Source organism: Sparus aurata, chromosome 6 (genome assembly GCF_900880675.1).
Source record: "Sparus aurata chromosome 6, fSpaAur1.1, whole genome shotgun sequence".
Taxonomy (NCBI): domain Eukaryota; kingdom Metazoa; phylum Chordata; class Actinopteri; order Spariformes; family Sparidae; genus Sparus; species Sparus aurata.
In genome coordinates this window covers 3959896-3984084 of record NC_044192.1, presented here as the reverse complement: position 1 = coordinate 3984084, position 24189 = coordinate 3959896, and the positions used below count along the sequence as shown (strand labels likewise).

The 24189-nt window shown below is 37.3% G+C and overlaps 2 protein-coding genes across 2 annotated transcripts; both read left to right on the top strand.

Moving 5' to 3' along the window:
- The first annotated feature begins 13349 nt into the window (after positions 1–13349).
- On the top strand, positions 13350–15591 carry LOC115582818 (odorant receptor 131-2-like). The gene is made up of 2 exons (XM_030419028.1): positions 13350–13499; positions 14824–15591. Exons 1-2 carry the CDS (start codon positions 13350–13352, stop codon positions 15589–15591), a joined length of 918 nt encoding a protein of 305 aa, XP_030274888.1.
- Positions 15592–19629: 4038 nt separating this feature from the next.
- LOC115582817 (odorant receptor 131-2-like) lies at positions 19630–20783 on the top strand. The gene is made up of 2 exons (XM_030419027.1): positions 19630–19779; positions 20028–20783. The coding sequence occupies exons 1-2, from the start codon at positions 19630–19632 to the stop codon at positions 20781–20783; spliced, it is 906 nt and encodes a 301-aa protein (XP_030274887.1).
- Positions 20784–24189: the final 3406 nt, after the last annotated feature.

The window sequence follows — 24189 nt, the reverse complement described above, 5'->3', positions numbered from 1 at the left end:
TTCATGAAAATAACAAATCCCCCTGAAGCAAAACAAATAATTACCTGTCCAACAGAAAGAGAGCAACCTCTGCATCACTTTTCAAGCCCTTCACATGCCCCAGTTGTCTCCACCGCTCAAACGCAGCACCGATGTTGACTCGGTCCGACTTCTTTCTTTATCCAGAGCCTTTTTCGTCGCAGCCTTTCCTGCCTCAGGCTTTCTTTTCCTCGCCTTTTTAGCGGGGTGAGCTGTTACAAGTAACGCTGGCTGCATTTTCTCTGCCATTGTAACCAAATGAACGTCTTCTCCTGCAACTCCGTATTTCTGCAGAGGAGAGTGCTGAATACTTCCGGCAACAGTGAAACCTAACGTGTGCACGCGCGGAGGAGGGAGGGACAGAACGAGACATGAAGGGATCTGACCAATCCGTGCATCTGACCAATCCGTGCTGTCCGGCCCGGATAGCACGGATTGGTCAGCTTTTTCTCAGTCCTGCAGCTGCCACAGAGGTCCAATTATTTTCGTTCCTTTTTCTGAATACATAATGTATTGACTACTCTCAGGATAGCAGGATCATTCCACCCAGTATGACAAAATGTGTGTCTGAACAACATTACAGACCCTAGCTTTAAGGAGACATTTAACATATACAAAAGCATAGCTGAAGTGACTTAGTGTCTGGTTTTATCATCTATTGCCTTAGTTTGTTGCTTCTTTAAATAATCAGCGCTGTGATGTTGATTTTTTTTTGTACTGGTTATTTTCTTTGATTTACATTTGGAAATGTTCAGCATACATTCTTATTATCCTATAGCACTTTCCTTAGTCTGTATTTTTACAGTGCATCCTTGTGTTGTCATTGTGTCTTTCACTTTTTAAAGTGTATCTCCTGATTTGACTGTTGATTATGTTGTTGTTTTTTTTTCACAGTTACTCACTGTGACCATAGCAGGGCAGTGAATCTTGATCACCTTTTCCTGTTTTCTTCTATATCAGACAGCATTGTAGTAGCAATATAATACTTACACATATCTAGACTCAATTTGCTTAATTGATATTATTGCAGCTAAGATGCCTCTGCTGATATCACAATTTTATTTAGAATGATGATAGATTACAGAGGGAGTAACTGCAGCTCCTCTCTTCATAACATCATCCATAATGATTAGTATTGATCCCTAATAAGTTCTGATCATGTTTGACACATTTCAGTGTAATGTAGTGTTGCACTGACTCAGTTTGACCACTGGGGGTCAGTAACTACTCCACATGTCAGTCAGTTAAGTACTGTAACATTCAACTTCTTTTTTAAGAGCCAGATTTGAAAAAAGTGCCAAGGGCCCAACTTTTACATTCCGTATGTCTGACCTGTAAAGATCATAATTAAAATGTGTTAAAACAATGCAATTCTGTTTTAATTAAGAAATATTGCATGTGGCCCACAAGCCACCAGCTGAGTAGGTCTGTACTATAACTATTCAAATCAGTTTTTACAGCAGTTTAATGTCTATGTCACATATGGAGTGTAATCATCAGATTACTAAACTGAATGCTGAAATCATTTGTATTAATGTCAGTGTGAATATCCGTATTGTTGTCAGTTTAACGCTCCAGTTTAATATGAAGCACAAATGCTTGTATTGGACGTTACTGTTGGTTATAAATAATCACAGTGATGTCTAATGATATTTTGATATTTTATCATTCAGAAACATTTTAATGTGATTTGTGTTAATGACATCCTGCAGTTTATGTTTTCACCACCAGAGGGCACCTCACAAAATATGTTATGTATAAAAAGAGAAGTTATTACTAATACCACAATATAAAGACTGATTGTAACTAAGCTTTAATGAAGTGAAAGCACTCAATCAAAAATAATACATGGTGATATATGATTATATATCAAATCATAAGATCTTTTGCACTCAGAATTTTACAGTGGTAGTTGGTTGAGGTGGGGTAATTTTGTATTTGTGAAGGACTGAAACTAATGATGGTTTTCATTACTGACCAATCTCCTTTTTCTTTTGTATAATTCTTTTATATTATAATTGTTTACATGTCATTGGTGTCAATTGGTGTTAAGAAAATAAAAGGCTGTTTTTGAGTGAGTGTGAAATGTGTATTGTTAATCCATATCACAGGCAAAATGTTCTGTGAGTAATAAACAAGAAGGCGATATGAGAAAACAGATTTGTCCAAACTGTGCTAAAGGCCAGTTTCAGTCAGGTGGATGAAATATTGTGGAGACACCTTGAAATTATTTAGTATTAAGAAGTGCGGCAGACTCTGTATGTGTAGAGACACATCACAGTGAAATACTTTGCTGGACTTTAGATCTCCAAATGATGAATGATTAAAATGTAATCAATATAAATGTGTCCTTTAGTTTTTTGAAAGACAAATATATAGGAACACAAAAAGACTGACAGATCTTGTGGCTCTAGGCCTGTAACATGGGGCGATTATGACCAGCTGTCTAAACCATAACTCTCATTCTGACCATCTTCACTTGTAATGGTCTGACTGATTCAGACTGAGACACAAGATGAGGAAGCAGAACTCTCAGGAGCTGCTGGTGGTCTAAACACTACAACACACTTTGTAAAATAAAATAGCAAACTATTATGGAGAGTCTGAGATTCAGTTTCCTGCTATTGTTCAGCTGACAAAATTATCAAAGTCACTTTTCTAATGTTACTTTGTATTCACTGTATTTTAATGAAATATTTAAGTGGCCTCTGTAACATGGAAGAAAACCTTTGTTTTTGTTTTTTGAGGTTTTTAATGGTTCAATCATTTTCTGGAAGTTTCCCAGAGAGAAAAACATAAAGAAATGAATGTTCTTGAGTGAAAATCTCTGTTAAACACTAAGTAAACCTTCATTCATTATTTCAGATGTTTCAGATTAAATTACAAATTACAAAACCATGTTGAAACCAGAATTGTAAAAGCAAATCAGTTTGACTCAGCGAGGCCAAAGATGACGATGGAAAAGCCCCGTAAGTACAACCAGCAAGATCTCATCTTTTAATCCATCATTACTCCTCAATTGCATCTAAAGAGTCGCTAGTTCAGGAGGACAAATCACATGAATGAAAAAAAAGAATAAATATAAGCTACTACGAATGGCTTGTGTAACATCAGGTCTGTGTTAGCAAACTTACATTGTGATATTAGTGTTCTTTTCATTGATAATCAGATCATTAAAACTAGTCAGTCATTCTCTGTATGTACGTATTAGTTCATGTTATACAAAGGGGTTAACCTAAGTCAGGCCATAAAACAATGGCAACCATATCATATACGTACACGGTTACTAGTATACTGCTTTTATGTACATGGTTCAATATTTATTTATGCTTTATATCTATTTGATGTTTTCATTTTTTGGCCTTTTCATGGCTTTACTGATAACTGATTACTGTTAAGCTAGAGAGATGACAGAACACAGGATGAGAAAGTGGGGTTTGACATGAGGCACAGAGCCACAGGTCGGACTCAAACCCTGAACTGAACATGTCTTCTTTACATACTGGTAACCAATCGGTACTCTGTATCAGCCAATTCACATTTTAAGGTATCTGGAAGACAAATGCAATATTGAAACATCTCAACAAGTGTGTGGATGTCAGAACATTTTAACTAAACTTTTCTCTGTAAGGCTCCTAATGTTCAGTATTCTAATGACAAAAGTTTGTCCTTAGCGGGTCAAAGATACGTTTTTTTTTGGAAAGGGTGAGCAGACCTACCATCGAGTGCAAAGCTTAAAGGAACAAAGCTAATTCCTGGTGGACTGTTGTTTGCTGTGTTTAAAGAGCAGCTCCACAGGGATCACTGACTGCTTCCCAACAAAGAGCATCATTACTGACTTTGACCTTAAGCACATTTTCTCGGTGGACTGTGATGCAACACAAGTTTGTTCCAGAAGTTTCTTTCCTCCTTTTAAACAAACATGATCAGGTAAAACTTTTTTTATTGAAAGTAATGCAAAAGTAAAGTAATGTAATGCTGGATTCAACTATGATTTATGGAGAAAATCACTCAACAGATATATTTGATCAATGTTTGTGCAGATACTGATCTTATTAAGCAGGTCAGGTGTCAGCCATGACAAGACTGATCCATGAGAAATACAGATTCAGTGTCATTATAAAAAATAAGTATTTAGTTATACACACAGTCATGGCGGCCCAGACTCAGTTTATGGTGCCACATCTATCTCTGGTTTTATGTTATCTCACATAACATGATTCCAATTAACTCAAAGGCTACAGATTTTAAATATGGGGGAGGGGAGTATTGGTACATTATTGGATCAGTATTCTGTATTAGCAGCAGAGCATGGATACCCGACCCAAACCTGTCAGGACCCAACAGGCTGGGCCAGACCAGGTTCAGACATGATTTAGTAGTGATGTCTGGGTTTAGACTGGGTTTTAGCCGCGACAGTTGACATGGTGCTTTCAAATCTTCAAGTGAAATTATAGCATAAAAATATATAAATACAGTGTAAAAAAAAGTTATATCTGATATTACGTGATGGACTTTTTGTCTTTGTTGGGGCTATACATCCTGTTAAATGCTGAGGTTCACCATTTACATATTGTACTGACCACAACTGGAGAATAATTATTACCTTCCAGATGGCAAACACAAATGTCCTTTTAGCAGCTAAGCTTCTGACTGTCTGTAATCAGTCAGTCAGAGGGTAACACAAACTCAGTGCTCCAGCTCACATTAAGTGCATCAGTATTGAGTCAGGGTCGGGCATTAAAATGTATTGAGGGTTACATGCTCCAAAATTCAATATAATAATATCAATCACCTACATATACAGGTGGCAGGAAGTGGCAACGACCATCTTCTCCTCCCCCAACCCCTTCAAGTGGATCCGTCCAGCCATGTAATGTCAAAGGTCAAATGTTAACAACTCTGATCAATTCAGACAGAAATGGCAAAGTTTGAATAAAAAATACAAATGAAATGGATGGCGACACATCAGAGGTCTTGCAAGAACGGTATGTGGTTGGGTGAGAGAGAGTAAAGTTAAGTATGACGTTTAAAGTAACATTATAGCGGTGAGTGTTGCAGCGTAGTGTGTGTACAGTTCAGTCTGTTTGTCGATGGACACACTTAAGATGGACTGACTTTTAAGGTGGAGCAACTCTTCTCATTTGATTGACAAACCCTTTTTCTGACCCCCCACCTTTTCTGGCCGAAACCCTTCTCGTTATTTTCAAAGGCCTGATTTGAAGAGCAAACACCAAATGTTTCAAACATAGTGTGACATTTAATGTTTACCATAGTCATTTTTAATGTGTTGAATTTTCCCTATGTATCAAAAATGTTGCCAGTTTTCAAAGTATTGTACAGAAGTTTAGAAATCCCAATGTTGTGACAACACTAGTTCCTTTATTAACTGATTAAATCATGTGACCTAAAAAATGGCAGCTAGTAAATAATAGTAAAATAAAATCCATAAATTTGTTTATTGTAAACCCTTGTTTTGTCAGACCAGAAGTCCAAACTAAAAGATTTTTCAGTTAACAATCATGGAAGTAAAAGAAAACCTGAAAATATTCATGTTTGAAAAATTGGAAGGAGAGAATATTTAGATACTTATGCTTGAAAAGAAATATGTACATTATTAAAATTACTTTCCATTAACTGATTAATTGATAATCGACTAATGGTATGTGCTCAAAATTACAGAGTTCACAGGACATCTACATTAATTCAATAGTAAGAGTTGCTGAATCTGTGGCTACAAATGTTCATGAACATAAAACTTTCCTTGTGGCTGTAATAATAAAAAATGATGCAACAACTTCATGGTAAAGTTTTGATCACCACAAGCAAACCTTGAAATTCTCTGATGTAAAGTTTCTGTTAATTGCTTTCACATCAACAACTCAGACATGCGTGTAGAACAAAGCTGTTCTCCTTGTGTATTACCAGTTGATTTGTCCACAGAGGGCTTGGTTGTGTTTTGAAACAACCTTGTTAATGTCAGTGTACTTCTCTACTGAGTATGCTGCAACTTGTTTTTCACTGACTAAAAAGGTAATTTAAAGTCTTTAATGTCACAGCTAATTGACTCCAGCTCCTTCTAATTGCAGATTCCTTTAATGACAACGATGAGAAAAACATCTCAGAAGACATATCTAATAAATCCCTTTGATGCTGTGTGCCCTGCATGCTGGATGCTACATAACAAGTAAACCCAGTGTGTGTGACCTTTAGTAATGAAGCCTAATGAGGGAGATGGTAGCTCGTTCTGTGTCCTGCAGCATGACTCACTTCCTGAATACACAGAGGATTACTGAAAATGTCAGATGGTCCCAGAATCCTTCCTCTGGAAAGTGCAACAAAGTCGTGCTCACAGTAAGTTTAATCAAGTGAGTCAAACATTAAAGGAAAGTGCGGAAAGTGTCACAATTTTTGTTTAACAGGAAAAAGTTTCAGAAAGAAATGAGTGACTTCAAAACATAATATTTTACAGACAGAGTTGAGTCCTGAGGCATAATTTCTCACTTCCTCTAATGTAAATCCCATATTTTAATCTAGATGCTATATCAAAATACACAATGTGTCTGTTAAACATTAAACCGATGAAAAAAAAAGATCACGTGGTAGAGGATGAGTGAGATATGATCACAGACTTAATCGGATTCAACATCTGATCTAAATCTGAAAATCTGATTTTGTTTTATTGTGACGCTCTGTATGAGTCCAGCCAGTATCAGAGTTTTGAGACCAATTACAATACTGTTTTATCTTATACAGGATATAAACAAGTTGCCGTCCTCTATCCAAAACCGCGGACCTACCCGCCAAAAGGATGGCCAAATTTGCAGCTTGCTGCCCTGTCAAAAAATGGCTAGCAAGGGAACAATCTTTGAATGAAATGAACTGAATGCCCGTCTGTTCACTTAGTGCGTTTGCATGCACGAGCTTAGTCGGATTGCAGCCATAGGTCAACTATGCTACTCAATCGGACAACTGCAATTGTCCGAGTATACATGCCGGTGAGAAAATCGAATTATTGGCCGGAGCATGTCATATCCCGGTACGATAGGTGGCGCTGTACCCATTTCAACTAGTGTTAACAGAGCCACCTCCGACTGACCTCTTTACGTCACCAGCAACAACAAACTGCCTCGGGATTCGAGAAAGATGGCGTACGAAGAGCGAGACGAAGCTACATCTTTGTACGTTACGTATATGGTGTGCATGATAATTACACAAACTAGATGCACAATGGCGCTCTTGCTTATGGATATTTCGGAGGAAAGACGCCGCCACCGTCCTTCTACTTCCGGCTCACGGTCCCCGGAAAAAAATCTTGAGCCTGCGCAGAATGCAGAAATCCAATCTGATCTGATGGAACGTATACATGCAGGAGTAGTGCAACTATCAATTGAATAATCCAGGTGTTTTAATCTGACTATAAGAAATCTGATCTGGTCCGATTTTAGTCAGACTAAGGTGTTTACATGCATCTTAAAAATCCGATCATAGTCGGACCAACCCAGTTATTCGGTCATGTAAACACACTGACTCTTGTTTTACCTCAGCTTCACCACTCTCCCTCTTCATCTTCTTTGCCTCCTCCGTCAGTGGGGTCGTCAGTGTTTTTTGGCAGTGTATTTTCCGCAGTTAGTCCGGTTATTCCAACATTATCTGTGCATGATGACCAGGGAAAACAATGCCTCTGTGGGCAAACAGAATACCGTAGTGAAACCAAGGCTTATACGGAACCATTCTATAGGCGAATAGTGTCATTTTTCTACAGCTGTTACACTGTGCGATTTACTTCAGAATGATAAATTGAAGCAAAAATGTATTTTTCTAGTTTAGAGCTGCAATATGTAAGAGTTGTTCTCCGTTGAATAAGACTTAAAACAAATAGGGGCAGTGTAGGCTATCTCTAGAGTGAGCTAACTTGCTAAGCATAAGCAGCACTTTTATCTGTTTTTCTTCTTTTTTTACTGTATATATGCGTATATTTTTACAATATGTAACCCGTTTACCATCTGATACTGTAAGATGAAGCTTCACTCTTCTTCAATATCTTATGGTAAAATAGACATTTCAAACTATAAATAACTGTCTAGGGTGACGTATGATCCTCACTCTCGATAGCAGCTAGCTATGTTGACCAGCTGAAGCCAAATGCAGATTGCTGGCTGTGAAATCTTTTAATAATGGCCAGAATATCTAAAAACTGTGAAATAAGTAGGATTTGTTGAAAAACTAAGGCCAAACTGAATTGGTGGCTTTAATTGATTTGAAGTCACGTCTGAAGAGAATGAAGCTTTGTAATGGTTGGGTGAGAATAAAGCATTAAAAATATATAGAGTTTGAAGAGATGTTACAGTGAGAGACTCTGAATCGGACTGAGAAATAGAAAGCAATACTATTTTATCATATACAGGACATGAACAAAAACTAGAGCTTCACCATATATAAAAAAACATGACTGCGATTATTCTGACAGATATTGTAATTGCGGGATGATTCATCATTGGTGTGAATGATCATTTTTGTGTCACTTACTCACACAACTACAGCTTTTGCACACCTGTGGATCGACAGGTGCGCAGGAGAATTTAAATGGTCAATTTCACCCAAGGTAAAAGAAATTCAGTTCAAATTAATAAATAATATTTATCCTGCTGCTGAAACTCTAAGGAAAAGGTTCAATTTTGAAGTTAATCAGTGTGTTTTTTGTATGACAGAACACGAAACAATTGAACACCTTTTTTTCTCTTGTTCAGTCACAATGATGTTTTGGAAAGATGTTTATCGATGGTTAAATATTGGGATTAACAATTCTTTGTTTAACAAATCTCAAGTGATGATCTATATGGAAGGTCTGTCAAAAAAGGTATCCAAAATGGTGAACATTATTTTCATTCTGGGAAAGTATCATATACACAAGAATAAATGGAATAACAGCAAACCCACCATAAACTGTTTTAAGAATGAAATTAAAAACTATATAACATCCCTAAAGGTGTTATCAGAGGAAAACCATAAACAAGTTATATGAAACAATGTCAGACTCTCTCGCTTTTTGAGATTACAGTCCTGTGTTCTTAAACACGCTGAAGCATTTTGTTGTAATGTCAACCCCTGTAATTATTATTAGATTTTATTTGATTTGATTTGATTTTATTTTACCTGTTGAATATGTTATAAGCTTGTAGTGTTATAAATGCAAGCAAATGTTTTCCTCAAATGAGTTCTTTTGAAATTGATGTGAATTTCATTTAAAATTTGAAATGTATGACATATTGTGATTTGAAATAAAGCTTTGAAAGAAAAAAAAAAAGTGCGCAGGAGAAGACCAAGGGCCAGCAAAATCAGGAAAATCTGCCCACAGTGTAGCTTAATTGTAATGAATTTTAACATTTCGGTACTGAGAGATTCATCAGGTTATCTTGATGAATGTGTTGGCCTTGACATCACTTCAGCACTACATAAAATCTGGTTTCTCCGCTGTCCCTAAAAGGTTACAGTGTACTGCAGGGCTGAAGTGACAGCTCGGACTCGTCCCCGGCTGGTGAGCAGGAGAATCTTTTGGTGTGTTTGGCTGAGGGAGTCTACAGCTAATAGAGTTATTTGTCCGATTGTTATATGTTTTTGACATTGCACATTAGAAGCGTTGGGGGGAGACTATGATAAAACGTAAAATAGCAAGTTCCTGTTTCCTGGTGAATAATGCTTTGCAACTGCATCCCTGTCCAATAACATCCCAACATCTTCACCACATACAGCTGTTCCAAAGTTGTTCAAAGGAAATCACATGGTGATCCAGCTAGGAGCATTTAGGACCTTAAAAAATGTTTCATTTTTTCTGGTGCCACTGCAACTGAATACTGGCATGTAAATGAGTTCAGGGTGGGATTAATCCCTCAGGAACAGCGCCAGGCTTGGAAGCCAGTTTTCGTGGTGGCCAAACCATGTAATTACATCCTTATGATGTACTGCGGCCTAAAACTTTTCCCATAAGCTAACATTGTGAATGAGAAGAAATGTTTGTCAATTTAAAAGATCATTTTCAGGTCAATAAAGTTTCAACCTAACGAAATATCCGCCTGTGATAATACGTCATTATAAAGACTACACGGCCAACAGTTTTGTTAGTGACATCGGCTCATTGAACGCTCTCCAAAACCCATAACTTAAACATTGTAGTGCTGCTCCTGTATATTAGAAGCTCACAGAACTGACAAGTTCTATTTTAACAATAATTTGTAGGTTGTCAATATGAGGAGATTTATTGTAATTTTCATCTTTTTTACCAACTTTTTTTAGCCCAGTCGACGGCCGTGTTGGTGTTAGTGATGTGTGTTGAGTGAGACGATGTAGTTCACTGAGCACTATAACACAAAACTACATTAAACTGACTGCAGTCATATGTGTAATTCATGACATCACCCCCATCTGTATAAAACATAAATCAGGATAAAACCCCATCTGTCTCTCTCCTAATTCACTGCCATACAAAGTTTTTCTGAAATAAGGTCCCATGAGGTTCACCAGATGGGGCATAACTTTAGCTCTGTATGCAAGGAAATCCCCCGAAACAAACAATAAATTCAGAGCTGCCAACTTCCTGTGGGTTCAGGTCATGGCACCATCAAGCTTTTTTGTTGGTCTCAGTGGCGGTTCTAGACCAGTTTTTATAGGGGGGCCAGGTCGGGGCCAGCTTTTTTGTTAGGGGGCACATACAACCCGGGAAAAAAAGATACATCTCTCATTCAGACAAAACAGTGTTTACAATTTCAGCAATTTTGATTTGGTAGTAAACTGCTGAGACACTTTATTTCTGCCTTTCCCTTCAAAACAAAATCATTGCAAGAAATCTGTCATTGTATTATTGATGCAGACTCCCTGTCATGGGGGCCACAGGGGGGTCCAGACTCAGAGTTACGGGGGAACTGGCCCCTGTTGGCCCCCCCCCCAGAACCGCCCCTGGTTGGTCTAGGCGCCAAAAAGCAACCAAGGCTTTATTTGGGATTGAATATGAGTCAAACCTTCGTGTGAAAGCATAATTAGGACGAAAGAGGCACTTTTAAGATTTACCGTAATTTCGGTTTCGGGCACGTTAATTTTGAATGAGAGTGCATGGGGCATGATATGCTAGCAACAAAATCGCTATTTTTAGAACACTAAGAAGGCTCGACACAACATGAAACTTTGCTCGTAGCATCACCAGGGTCTCTACTCATGAACACGAGCATTGAGAACATTGTTTGCGTACACAGAGTTTATGAAAAAGAAGGTTTTTGAACTACTCACGTTGGCTGCGTTGCCATCAGGCAGGCAAACAGTGTCGATACCTGATTGTGACCTGACAGGCAGGAGAGTAATGGTGAACCGCTCCTCAAGCCTGCCTGTCAGATCACACTCAGGGATCGACACTTTTTGCCTGCCGTGACCGCAACGCGCAGGAGCTGAAGCAGCTAATGTGAGTAGTTCAAAAACCTTCTTTTTCATAAACTCTGTGTACATAAACAATGTTCTACCGAAACTACGGTAAATCTTAAAAGTGCCTCCTTCGTCCTAATTATGCTTTCACACGAAGGTTTGACTCATGTTCAATCCCAAATAAAGCCTTGGTTGCTTTTTGGCGAGAGTTTCGCTTTAAATGGAGGTGAAAGTAGTCCCCGGCTTCATTTTAAGAGGTGCTAGAGAGCTGTTTTGTCGCGCCAATTGCTGAAAACCATGAAAGACACTTTTAAATTCATGCAAAGTGAATTAGTTTTTGAGCATGTTTCAGCTGGTGCTCTGGCCCTGAATATTGTGATATTATTCAAAGGCTGTATGGCCCAGTGCCATCTAAATTTCATAGGAGTCAATTCCGAATTTATTTTGGCATATAATTCACATAATTTATATAAATTATTGTCCAATTAGTTTCACACTTGTCTACTTTTGCAAGCTTATACACACACAGACACTCATACACACACATACACACACACACACACACACACTTCTGAGTCCATGGATGGTTGCCAACTAAACCATATATAAAGTCTTAACACTCTCTAGTCTAAGTGCATTGACTCAGGTAAGTTCTGTGCAGTCATGTGGTTTTAAATGTGTAACAGTAAAGTTTAAAGAAGCATTGAACCAACAATGTTACCTTTATATTAGATATTCATGTTGCCTTGAAAGCTTTGATCTGTACTGAACTTTGTGCTGTATCCTGACACGCCTGATACTTAAACTGTGTAAGCCATATTTTAACCAGCATGGCTTAACTGGTATTGTACAGAATGCACAAAAAATAATGTTTTACTGCTGTATTTTCTTTGTAAATGTTTGACTTGATTCTTTTCAATGTTTTTTTCTCGACATTTTACATTTTACATTCTCTTTCGCATTCCCAGAACACAACTTGGAGTCTGCTGGATGAAGCAATAAGAAGAACAAGTTTGGATTAAAAACAATGTTAAGTTTTATTCTCTAAAAATGCTTGATAGGTGTTTAACAACAATATATGATTAATTTCAAAAGATTGATGATCTAATCAAATGATTAACTTCATATCAAATGTAGGTATGAGATACTTTTCAATTCATGATCAGCTTGTTTTGTCATCATAGCTTTAAAAGGATGCAGAACACATTAAATGAAAAATGACACAGAACACCTCATGATCGTTATGATCCTACATGTTAACTGCTAAATACTAAATGTATTCACTTCAATTTCAAATAACAATACATTCAATTTTCATCTTTTAAGTTGATGCACTGAACCAGGGCCTGAGGTGAGTCCCTCTTTATGTTACCGTTACCAGAAATGAATGTTTACAACTTTCACCTCACAACAACCAACAGCTGCTGCAAATTTTTTAGTAGTACAAATCAATGAGTGCGGTTTATAATTTGAGTATCTATGAATGATAAAGAAATACAATATGATTACAAACAAATGCTGGTAACTCTCATGATCCAGTTTGAAAAGTGTTTAACCTAGTCTCACTATTGATGCCCACTGCCACACAACATAATGTTAAGAAATGAGAAGTAATGCTGTAATGCAATATGACAATGATGTACAGAGGAGTGTGTTTCAATTTTTAACCATATTTTGACAATTAACATTTTTGAATGTGCAATGCAAACCTATTTAGAAATTATTCAAAAAGGTTTTTCATTATTTTAACAAATGTCATGTCGGTATTTTCATTATAATATTGATTAGAATAATAAACATGTATCTAAAAATGTAAAAGAAGTATTTAATTATATAAAATAAGTGCTTATAATAATGTCTATAATTATTATCAATAATTAATTTAATATGTTTCCTTTTATTCGATCTTTAGCCGTCAAGACATGAACGTGTCATTGGCCAATGTGACCGTGGTTATAGAGTATCGGGACTCCTTCGCCAAAGCTGTGACCAAGAATGTGATTGTTGTGGTTCTCAGCATCTCCATCAACTACATCAATGCAGGCCTCATTCAAACCTTTTGCAAACACCAGGTACTACTTTTCTTTAATTACTACTAATAATACACTGATAAATATATGTTTACATTAAATACGTTTTTCTTTAAAAGTGTGTGTTTTCATAAAGCTGGGCTGTCTATGCGGTGAAAGATGCAATTACTTTTGAAATTGGTGATCTATAACTATTTTTAAGCTTAAAAAATAAACACACCAGCTGGTGGGCGATGTACTGCGAGTTGGATGGTGCTTCTAACATCTGTATTTGACAACCTGAGATTGAGACTCAACTATCTTTTTCAGAAATAGTCTAAAAGTTAGCCTACACTGTGTTGGCTTAATTGTCCAACTTTAAGCAACATTAAGATAATATAAGATATAAATAAACTTTTGATCCCTCCCCTGGCATATACACCTGTAATAGCAGGAGTCTAGGAGCTTTTAATTTTTGAGTTTTTTGCTCCTTCACTGCTTGGTCATGTATTACTCTGTGTGTGGACTTTAAATGATTAAATAAAAATGGGCGGGTTCCCCTGAGGTGCAGACACAGTCGCGTGACATATCTTGCACAATATCTTCGTTTGTTCCAAGTCAGACTCCTCCGAAAATTTTAGGGCAGGGCCGGAGCGGAGCGGAGTGCACAGGTGGAGATGGAAGGGTTTGCTGCATTTTACCACACAAGACACGGTGTTCGGCAGAATGATCGTTTTATTACGATTATCTTGTTTACATGATCTAGGAAAGCCAAATTCAAATCGAAATTGAAATTCAATTAATCGCCCTGACCTACAATAGAGGAACAGAAATATAGAATAAAATAATAATGCCATTGCACACGATAATTGCACTTGAAATTGTAATACACATATGGTGTGTAGTAATATATTAAATAAGAAGTATTATAAACACGAATAAATTTGCCAGATTTGCTAGAAACGCTGATGTATGTGCATTATGAAATGAATTAATAGGATGCATCCTGAAATATGTAGTGCAAAGAAGCATAATATAGTCATTTGTGTTTTGTGAGATTTTAAAATGTGTGAGAGCAGGCTGACCACTAGTTAATCGTTCAAAGATGACGTTGTTCTCTCAGACGGATAAAAAATAAATAAATATATAGACCAAATATACTTAAGCCTCATTATACCTGTCTGTAAAGTGTATGTGTGGGAAACACTGGGTATTTCTTTCCATAATCAAATAATTTGACAGTGAGAAATGATATATGTTATGGTAAAAACTAGTGTTCACTAATGTGAACTTTATTTATTCAAGTATGCATGATTAATGCTGTTCTACGCTTGCTGTATAACTAACATTAACTTCACATCTGCCCTGCTTTTCTCCCCGCCTCCAGATCTTCAACATGAATCCTCGGTATATACTTTTCATTCACCTGGTGGTTAACGACATGATCCAAGTGACTCTGACCGTCATGCTGTTCATCATCAGCTACACCATCTACAAAATAAATGTTTCTGTCTGTTGCGTCTTTATTCTACTTGCTCTTTTCACCACTGAAAATACTCCTCTGAACCTGGCTTGCATGGCGGTCGAGTGCTACATCGCCATCTGTTTCCCCCTCCGCCATGCGCAGATCTGCACCATCAAAAGAACGTTAATGCTGATTGGTTTAATCTGGGCGACAAGTTTGTTGTCTGTGCTTCCTGATCTGTTCATAACCTTGGCCATGCAACCAGTGGACTTCTATCATTCCCGAGTCTTCTGCCTCAGGGAAACTGCCTTTCCAAACCCCCATATTGTCAAGAAAAGGGACATTACCTATATTGTGTATCTGGTTATAGTCTGGTTGGTTATCTTTTACACATACTTTAGAATTCTGTTCACTGCACAAACGGCTAGCAAGGATGCTAAAAAAGCCAGAAACACAATCATCCTCCATGGTTTTCAGGTGCTGTTGTGTATGGCGATATATGCAGAACCCCTGTTAAAACAAGCTCTGTATGAGTGGTTTCCAAAGAATTATCCAGACTCCTTGTTCGCATGTTACATCATTGCACAGATGCTGCCAAGATCAATTAGTTCAATCATCTATGGCATAAGAGACAAGACTTTCAGGAGGTACCTGAAAAGGCATCTGTTTTGTAAGGTGAGCCCACAGTAAGCATTAATGTTAACTTTAATGTCCTCTTCAGGAGTCAGAAAAGTGAACGCTGACAATCTTTATATCATATCATTCTGCCAATATTTACCATTTCTCACATCACAGCCAAGGTGCACTATACTGTGTAGTACCTAATCTAAATTGCAGAACAGAATACAAAAATAGGTCTACATGCAATTGTCATCAATTCAGTTATTCCAATTCTATCAAGTAATATCGAATTAATATATCTCCGCAAAAATAAATCCCCATTTTCCACTAGCAAGCAGCAACAGTGATATCGGCCGATGAATCAACTCTCTGCTTTTGTTGCTCCAAACCTTCAAAAATCCACCATTAGTTGACCTCTCATCAAAATATCAACCAATTCAGCAGGAGTAACAAAGAACTTGTCATCCTTGTATGGACTTTCGAACATGCCAAAGTAGAGTTTGTACATGAGGCCTTCAGTTTACCACCTTTGTTATTGTGCAAATGCAAATTTGCATCTTTTTAAATTGTAGTGTCATTACAATACCAAATCAATGCGTGCGTGCACACACACACACACACACACACACACACACACACACACACACACACACACACACACTATACCCATGCATGTTCACCTCAACATGCATTCACACACCAGAGATTATCTGTCACAGCATCACATATAAACTCTGAGACTGTCTTCAAACATACTGTTGGTGTTGTGGTCTGAACACAACACATTCCACCTGCAGGAAACTATGTCATACTTTGAACTGTGTTCTGAATCGACAGATATTTGATAACTATTGTGGAGGTTCAATGTGAATCTTTTTTTACCTGCTGATTACTTGTTTGTTACACTTTCTTATATTTGGAAAGCCTGGGTTGTCTCTGGTTTTTGAAGAACCATTTTAAATCTGTTCATTGCAAGAATTTTTGTTCTGAACTGAAACATCACCATCTTTTACACTTACTTCTGAATTCTGGTGGCTGCAAAAAGAGGTTTCAAAGATATTAAAATAGCCAGAGACACAATCATCCACGGGTTTCAGTTGCTGCTTTGTATGGCTTCGTATGCGACCCCCAGGTTCAACGATGTTCTGAGGCAATGGTTCCCTATGAATCAAACAGACACCTTGTTTGCATGTTACATCATTGCACAGATCCTGCCAAGATCACTTAGTCCAATCATCTATGGCATAAGAGACAAGACTTTCAGAAGGTACCTGAAAACTATTCTGTTTTTGAAAGTGAACCCGCAGTAAGCATCAGATCATGGGTAAAAGAATAGATTGTTTGCCAATGACTCCAGATATGACCGCTTGACAACAACAGGAGAACAGGACAAAAGCATGATTAATGTTAGTTTGGTTGATGGAGACGTCAAAGCCTTTGGATAGCTCTTGAACAAGATCACGTTTAGGGTTGAAAAAAAAGCACTTTTTCTGCGCAACTTAGATCATGTACATAAGTTACTTAACTCACTTCACATATGTAAGTTAAGTATGATACATATGTTAACTTTGTATGTTCGTTAAAATAAGTCCGAGTTGAATTTTGGTTTCGCGTAGGACACCAACAGAGGTCTCCTGGGTGAATGTTCTGTGTTTGACCCATCCATCCATCCCAAACTTGTCCATATGCAGATTTTGTCATTCTCTCTTACATCTACTGACTTTCTCCTTGGTTTCAGTCAGAATTGCTAGGGCCTCTTAAAATTGTCAGCGGACAATAAACAATGACTTATATGGCTGTTTTTTTCTCATGCCAAAAAAAAGCATGAGTTTATACTTATAAAAGTTTATAATTACACAAGTTATGATGGTAAGAAAAAGGGCTGGGAATCAAACATCAGTACTTTTTTGCTACCGACCAAAATGTACAGTGAGTCACAAATTGCTGATAACAGACAGCATTGAATGCTTGCCCATAGTCCTGATTGTTATTTGCTCTTTCTTATAAGTTATTCCAATTGATTTTGGTTTAGGTAATGTTCTACAGACACAGGCTTGTTTGTGGTATACTTTTCAATTGTCTATGTATGATTGTTCAATGTTTAAAAGATATGTTTCTGATCAGTTCAAGGCAACAAGATAACTCAGATTATGTGTTGTTATTTGGCATCATTATCACCTTTTTTTTAAAAAACAATAGGTTACGCAGCTTGGGGCAAAATATCAACAAGATTCGGCTCAGTGATATCAAATTCCTTTTTTTGTAAGTGTTCTGCTTATGTGTTGAAATAATATTTATCTTTCTAATATACAGCTCAATCACAAAATGACACAAATGTATGGACTTTCAAACGTGTCACTGCTGTGTTTGTACATGAGGTTTCTGCTTTGAAGTCTAGTTTTCCACATTCATCACAATGCAAATGCAGATTTGTGTCTTTTAAAAAATTCACATTTGTGTTCACACAAAACAACAAAAAGAATAAGAGGTAAAGATGATTCAATGTATGAACACACACTACACATGCAAGGTCATCATGCATTCACACACCAGGGATTATCCGTCACAGCAGCACATATAAACTCTGAGATTGTCTTTAGACATATTGTTGGTGTCCTGGTCCAAACGCATTAACTAAGGTAAATTACACCCACAAGAAACTATGTGATCCTTTGAACTGTGTTCTGAATGGACAGATATTTTATTAGTATGATAGAAGTTCAATGTGAGTCTTTTTTACCTGCTGGCTTTTTTTATTTTCATTTCCAAGAGTAACGTTTTTACATTTGTTTTTTGGAACCCTGATGAAGAACGAGTGTCGAAACATTTTTGTCTTTTTTAATGACTAGCCTTTAAATTATTCAGCCATGATAATGGACTGATATTTTCGATTGTTTTAATTCTCTGAATTCCCTGAGTCCTTGTTTGTTACACTTTCTTATATTTGGAAAGCCTGGGTTGTCTCTGGTTTTTGAAGAACCATTTTAAATCTGTTCAGTGCAAGGATATTTGTTCTGAACTGAAACATGGACAGTCTGAAAGTCATGACTCCTTAACATTGAGACTTTTTGAGGGTTTTGAAAGTGTTCAGACTACTATCTTACTTTACTTTAATAATCATATCTCGATCTTATGACTTTAAATTCATTCATATCAATTGAAAGATCATATATATTTGTTTTTTTCAAACAGTGCTCTGATCCTCTGACTGAACTGATCTTAGTGACTTTGTTCTCATGTTTTTACTGAGAAACATTTTGACCTCATTTAAAGAAAATCTATTTCTATAATCTATATCTACATTTGTTGAAAGCTGAAACACAGCCCATAACTTTTAAACCAAGGCCAGATGTAGGCCTATTATTTAAGCTTTTGATATGATATTATGAAGCACCAATACATGATGAGCAAAGAACAAGTTCTTTTAGCCTTAAGAACTAGAAGTAAATACTATTATAAATGCATCACCCTCCTGTCTTTGTCTCTGTGTCCCTGTCTTTGTTGTAGATATAATTATGTGTTAAGGAATCAGTTCAGAACGATTGTTTAAGACACTTATCCACCAGTTAGTAATGAAACAATTTGAGAATGTGAAATTTATGAAGAAACATGAGTAGGCTATAGGTTATCATGTAAATTACAGTGTATAATATTATTTTGTATTGAGTGAAAATAACTACATTTTAGCATCATTATCATTCTCAGATTTATCTTGTGTTTTGATCTACTGTAAGATTGGCTATCAATATTTAAATATGCACGTAGGTATTCACAAAAAAGAAAGAAAAAAAGAGTAGAGCAACCTAAAGATTTACAAGTTATTGATGATTACTAATTATAATGTGTACTGGTGGTGACTTGCTGTCATTTGTTCTGAATTAATTTTGCTGTTATATAAATTTGATACAATATCTAAAAAGTATCTTAAGTTATTAGCTGCACCTTCTTTTAGTTTAAATGTTTCTGATCTTCAGAAAGTTCTCCACAAAATGGAGTGTTAAAATCAGTGTTGTCTCATGAGGTCATTTCCTATAACCTATAATCACTGCAATTATTTTCTTTGAACTGAAAAATAATGATTATTCTTTTCTCTTCAGTTTTGAAGAGATGAACGCCTCATCTGCCAACGTGACAGTGGTTTTACAGTATCGAGACTCCTTCACTAAAGCTGTGATCAAGAATGTGATCGTTGTGGTTCTCGGGATCTCCATCAACTACATCAATGCAAGCCTCATTCACACCTTCAGCAAACACCAGGTCGAGTATTCCTCCACCTTGCATAGAGCTTATGTTAGCAGATGTATTGTTGGGTGGAACATGGTTTGCTTTGTTATGTCCTGATCAGGAGAATGTGATGTACTGCGATTAACAGTTGCAGGGACAAGTTGACTTAATGATTTTCATTTGATAATACACAGTTTTAGAGTTGTTATGTCTGTAAGTCACTTCACCTCGGCCCTCAGACTTTTTCTCACACCCTGTCTGCCTTTGTTCCCACCCTCTAGATCTTCTACACAAATCCTCGGTATATACTTTTCATTCACCTGGTGGTCAACGACATGATCCAAGTGACCCTGACCGTCGTGATGTTTGTCATCAGCTACACCATCTACAAAATAAATGTCTCTGTCTGTTGCGTCTTCATCCTGCTTGTTGTTTTCACCACTGAAAACACTCCTCTGAACCTGGCATGCATGGCGGTCGAGTGCTACATCGCCATCTGCATCCCCCTTCAGCACGTGCAGATCTGCACCGTCAAGAGAACGTTAATGCTGATTGGTTTAATCTGGTTGACAACCGCGTTTTCTGGTCTGTCTGATCTCTTCATCACTTTTGCCACACAGCCACTGGGCTTCTTTTATTCTCGAGTGTTCTGCCTCAGAAACAGTGTCTTCCCACATCCCATCATCACCAAGAAGAATGACAACACATATTTAGTATTTCTAATTATAGTTTGGATCACCATCTTTTATACTTACTTCAAGATCCTCTTCACTGCAAAAACAGCTAGCAAAAATGCCAAGAAAGCCAGAAACACAATCTTCCTCCATGGGTTTCAGCTGCTGCTTTGTATGGCTTCATATGTGACCCCCATGTTCCAAGATGTTCTACGGCAATGGTTCCCGAAGAATTTTACAGACTCCCTCTTCGCCACCTATATTGCAGTACAGATGCTCCCACGATCTATCAGTCCATTTATCTATGGCCTACGAGACAATACTTTCAGGAAGTACCTGAAAAGGTTCTGTTGTGTAAAGTGAGCACTAATGCAATAACAAATGCTCAATGAAAACTATGTTTCTGATCAGTTCAAGGCAACAAGATAACTCAGAGTGTGTGTTGTTATTTGGCACCATTATAACCCTTTTTTTAAACAATAGGTTATGCAGCTCTGGGCAAAATTTCAACGAGATCCAGCTCAGAGATATGAAATTCCTTTTGTTGTAAGTGTTGTGGTTATGTGTTGAAATAATATTTATATTTTTAATATACCATTGGTATTTCTGTATAAATGTTTTCAATTTTATTTTTTATAGTGATGATTACAGCTCAATCACAAAATGTCACACATATATGGACTTTCAAACGTGCCAGTTCTGTGTTCGTACATGACGCCTCTGCTTTGAAGTCTAGTTTTCCACGTTCATCACAGTGCAAATGCAGATTTGCGTCTTTTTGAAAATTCACATTTGTGTTCACACAAAACAACAAAAAAAATAAGAGTGAAAGATGATTAAATGTATGAACACACACACACACACACACACACTACACATGCAAGGTCACCATGCATTCACACACCAGGGATTATCCGTCACAGCATCACATATAAACTCTGAGATTGTCTTTCGACATATTGTTGGTGTCCTGGTCCAAACGCATTAAGTAAGGTAAATTACACCCACAAGAATCTACGTGATCCTTTGAACTGTGTTCTGAATGGACTTAAGGTACGCACCAAGAAAAAAGCAAAGGAAAAATTATTTCTTTGCATTTTTTATTCAATTATGATAACAGTAACAACAATCAATAGTTTTTTTTTAATTAGACCCTACAGTATTTCAGATATAGTCCTCTACCAAACGGTTGAGACGTCTGTTCAAGTCACATTAAGTGCAATTTCTTGACCAATAATGCTACTGATGGCTCCAAACACATCAAGTGTGTGTGTGTGTGTGTGTGTACTGTATGTGTGCTGGTGCTAAACTTCACACAAGATTTGATTCGAACTTTTTCGTTGTTTTTTTTTTTTATTTTAATGTCAGTGGGAGAAAAAGAAAACCTCCACTAAGCTCTACAGACACTGTTATGAATATGGTCAGACTACTTTAAACTTTGCAATAAGGTCTTCTTTATAGAGTTTTAAAGACGATATAAAACAAATATAACAAATATTTTTGGTGGTCATGCAACAGCACAAATTGGTTTTGGTGGTGATGCAAGGTTTTGACCTGCGAGTTTTGAGAGTTTTGAGATTTGTGACATTTAGCGTGTTTGGAGTGTATAGTTAGTGTGTTATATAGTGTTTACTGTGCAGTGGAGTCGTTTTTTTTTGTTTAATGAGTCAAAAAAATGAGGAGACGGCTGAATGTGGAGCAGGCAGGAAGGAGCTGAGGGAGACCTGAGCCTGAGGCATTGCCTGCATTTAAATGTAAATAGTTACATACAACTTTGTAAATTCTAAAAACATATGCACAAATTTAGCAAACAACAATTTATATTTGCATTACAAGTAATAAAAATGGTTCGTTAAGCATATTTGTGGTTTTCACAGTGAAAAAACTAACATTTTCCTACTCGGATTTTATGTTTTTTTGTGATTTTAGGTCCATTGTGTTAATACATATGGAGGACCAAACCTTACATAAGTATAAATAAATTAATAAATAAATAAATACATGCATAAATAAATACATAAATAGATACATAAATACATAAATAAATGCTGAAATAAATAAATAAATGTATACATAAATAAATGCTGAAATAAATACATGCATAAATAAATGAATAAATAAATAAATGCTGAAATAAATGTATAAATAAATAAATAAAAGTATAAATAAAAGAACAAATGCTTTTTATTTATTCATACATTTCTGTTCACCTACATTTATTTATTTCTGTATTTCTGTATTTCTGTTCACCTACATATATTTATTTCTGTATTTCTGTGTCCATATGTAAATGAGGAGGTAGGAGGTCCTAACCTCAGTCAAGAGCATGATTGGTTACAGGAGTGTGCACGATGAGGGTCTACTACTTCTGCCTTACTAGCAGCGCTGATTCCTGTACACTGTACAGGAATGTTGCTGGCTACCAGCAAGCCCGCTCAGCTAACTGTTAGCTGCAGTTGTTGACATTTGTTCATGTAGCTCTGGTTTAGTTATGAATTTGACTGGCGTTCATTTTAACTTGCGAGGGTCCCAGGTGTGCTGGTGGTGTGGTTTGAGAATCCCGTCTGGAGAGAGAGGGGTCCTCAGCCAGGAAAAACATTCTGCTCATTGCTCCAAGTCATGTATATGTGTATTCTAGACGAGCGCTACAGAGCAAAAATCGTCCAAAAGTGCACGTTGTCGGTCTCATATCTTTGTTGTGAATGTCTGTACTCTCAAATAACTCAACAGGCTGAGGCATTTGTTCACGCCGAGCGGCTCAAGAGCGGAGTGGAGACCCCTTTTAGCTCTTATGTTAGCTGTTAGCTGCTCGCTGTAGCGCAACGTCCAGGCTACCTTGTGACACCGGTTACCATCGGGTATTTTTCATTCCGCACTGTTCAAATGGTCGCTTAAAGCCATCGTTCCGAGCCGCATACATCGTTATTAAGCTGAAGCAAAGTCGGTGTGAAAACTGTACACCGTCATACAGCCTGCTGGTCAAACAGTCTGCAGAGTACGTTGACATCCAGCCCGAGCTCAGCGTGAGGTCAATCAGCTGTGACAAATCGTGAGACGTCCAGATCAACCTGTGATACAAACACCAGTAGCGACAATGGTTCATAGGAAAGCCCAGACATGTATCTCACTCTCGGTGGTAACATGCGTCAACAGTTAACCTGGACGCTATGCTCTTAGTGCTACAGCGAGCAGCTAACTGCTAACAACTACCTGCTAACAGCGGTGCCCACGCCACTCTCGAGCCGCTCGGCATGAACAAATGCTTAATACTGTTCCACACATGAGTTGTTTAAGAGTACAGAGATTCACAACAAAGATATGAGACCGACAACACGCACTTTTGGACGATTTGTGCTCTGTAGCGCTCGCCTAGAATACACGTATACATGACTTGGAGCGATGAGCAGAATGTTTTTCCTGGTTAGTGGACATGGCTCTCCAGACAGGATTCTTAAACCACACCACCAGCACATCTGGGACCCTCGCAAGTTAAAATGAACGCCAGTTAACCTGTCACACTGGTCGAGGCCATTAAGCTAAGTGGAGCTGTTTTACAACGTTACAGAGAGCGAGGCTTGTGATCAGGAATCGTTTGCTTTTGTCTGGCTCTCCGATTTGACCAATCATGCTCTTGACTGAGGTTAGGAACTCCTACCTCCTCATTTACATATGGACACAGAAATACAGAAATAAATATATGTAGGTGAACAGAAATACAGAAATACAGAAATAAATAAATGTAGGTGAACAGAAATAAAGAAATAAATAA

What these genes read in the sequence shown, in the direction of transcription:
- LOC115582818 (XM_030419028.1), top strand. Translation starts at nt 13,350, where the DNA reads ATGAACGTGTCATTGGCCAATGTGACCGTGGTTATAGAGTATCGGGAC. An exon ending in AAACCTTTTGCAAACACCAG is followed by an intron (nt 13,500 to 14,823) that starts GTACTACTTTTC and finishes CCCCGCCTCCAG; the next exon opens with ATCTTCAACATGAATCCTCG.
- LOC115582817 (XM_030419027.1), top strand. Translation starts at nt 19,630, where the DNA reads ATGAACGCCTCATCTGCCAACGTGACAGTGGTTTTACAGTATCGAGAC. An exon ending in ACACCTTCAGCAAACACCAG is followed by an intron (nt 19,780 to 20,027) that starts GTCGAGTATTCC and finishes CCCACCCTCTAG; the next exon opens with ATCTTCTACACAAATCCTCG.